General features: G+C 71.6%; 1 protein-coding gene across 1 annotated transcript; it reads right to left on the bottom strand.

Moving 5' to 3' along the window:
* Positions 1–6: 6 nt before the first annotated feature.
* G6PC3 (glucose-6-phosphatase catalytic subunit 3) lies at positions 7–1,594 on the bottom strand (the record flags this gene model as incomplete). Its single annotated transcript, XM_015616386.1, has 5 exons — positions 7–444; positions 784–925; positions 1,014–1,132; positions 1,200–1,290; positions 1,459–1,594. Coding segments are annotated over 5 exons (840 nt in total), but the record flags the coding sequence as incomplete, so codon positions are not given.

The raw sequence follows: 1,594 nt of genomic DNA, 5'->3' as shown, positions 1-1,594 counted from the left end.
CCTACTCAATTTGGGGGTCCCTGGGACAGGCGGGGATGAACTGGGAGCGGAGGGGGGCCCCCTACTCTATATGGGGGGCGGGTTTAGGGGGTTTAGGGGGCTGCCCGGAGCCGGCGGAGGGTGAGGATGAGCTGGGGCAGGAGGGAGCCCACCAGCACGGGCCCCAGGGTGTAGCGGGCGCCCACGTTGAGGTACCAGAGGGCCGTGTCCTCGCTCTTGGGCAGCTTGTGCAGCACGTCCAGCGCCAGCAGCCCCAGCGTGGCGCTGCCCAGCGGCGGCTCCAGCCCCCGCAGCTCCTGGGCAGCGCGGCGGCTCAGGGGGTGCCGGGCGGCCAGCGCCAGCCCCAGCGCGCTGCCGCTCACCCGGCACAGCGAGGCCCAGGGCCGCGTCTCGGGCCGCAGCCAGCTCGGGTCCGAGCAGCGGGCGCTGGCCCGACGGAGCGACCTGCGGGGGGAGCGGGGGCTTGGGGTGTGAACCCCCAGAAACGCTCCGGGGACAGAGCTTTGGGGACAGCCCCCCTCCCCGAACTGCTTGGGGGGCGGATCCCTGGAGCCCGGGGGGGAATATCCCTGGGGTTAGTCCTGCAGCCCCCAAAAATACTGCGGGACAAGATTCCTGGGGATAACTCCCTCCAGCCGGGAGGGCTGCTCCCTGGGGATAACCCCCTGCCTCTGGGCAGATCCCTGGGGTACCCCCTGGGACCCTCCTGCCCCCTGGGACCCCCGGGACCTCCCTGGGACCTCCCGGGACCCCCCTGGGACACCCTCGGCCCCGGGCACTCACCAGTCCAGGTCGAGCCCCGCGGCCGTGGCCAGCCCGTGCAGGGCCAGCGCGCCCAGGAGCAGCCCCAGGGCCGTCACCAGGAAGAAGCGGCACTTGAGGAAGTTGGGGGGCCAGCGCTGCAGCCCCCAGCCCAGAGCCATCCCTGGCAGCGGGAACAGGCGGGGTCGGCACTGGGATGGACTGGGAAGGGGCTGGGGGGAAGGGGAAGGAGCCGGGGTGCCTCCCCTCACCTGCCAGGGAGCCGGTGACCACCTGATGGGGGAAGTGGGCCAGCACGAAGATCCGGGAGAGCCCCATGGCCACCAGCAGGAGGATGTAGGCAAGGAACGGGACCAGCCTGAGCAGCCGGCTGGAAGGGAGCGGGGTCAGCCGGGGGCAGGGCGGGATCCACCCAGCGCCGCACACCCCGCACTCACCTCCGCGTGTACCGGGACACCGCCGTGCTCAGCGTGGTGACAATCGGCCACAGGGCCGCCCCCAGGATCATGCAGTGGCCCGAGGGGCTCCCTGGGGGATGAAACGCGGGGCTGAGGGGAGCGTGTCCCAGCGGGAGAAGAGCTGGGAATGTCGAGCCCAGCCCTTCCCCGCTGCTCAGGAAGGGCTTTTCCCGCTTCCAGCCCAGCATTCCCACATGGAATCCTTGTGGATCCCGGGGCTGCCCGAGCCGTGACTCACCCGGGCCCGTCTCGCAGGTGACCGGGAACTGGTGCAGCGGGAGCTGCTCCCGGCTGGAGAGCCCCGACTCGTGGATCCACCAGTACGGGCGCTCCCCGAACAGGAACCTGCGGGCAGGGAGAGCACGGAGCCGTGG

The sequence above is a fragment of the Parus major genome, unplaced genomic scaffold, assembly GCF_001522545.3.
Source record: "Parus major isolate Abel unplaced genomic scaffold, Parus_major1.1 Scaffold421, whole genome shotgun sequence".
Taxonomy (NCBI): Eukaryota; Metazoa; Chordata; class Aves; order Passeriformes; family Paridae; genus Parus; species Parus major.
Note: the sequence above shows the minus strand (reverse complement) of the source record. Positions and strands in the feature narration are given on the sequence as shown.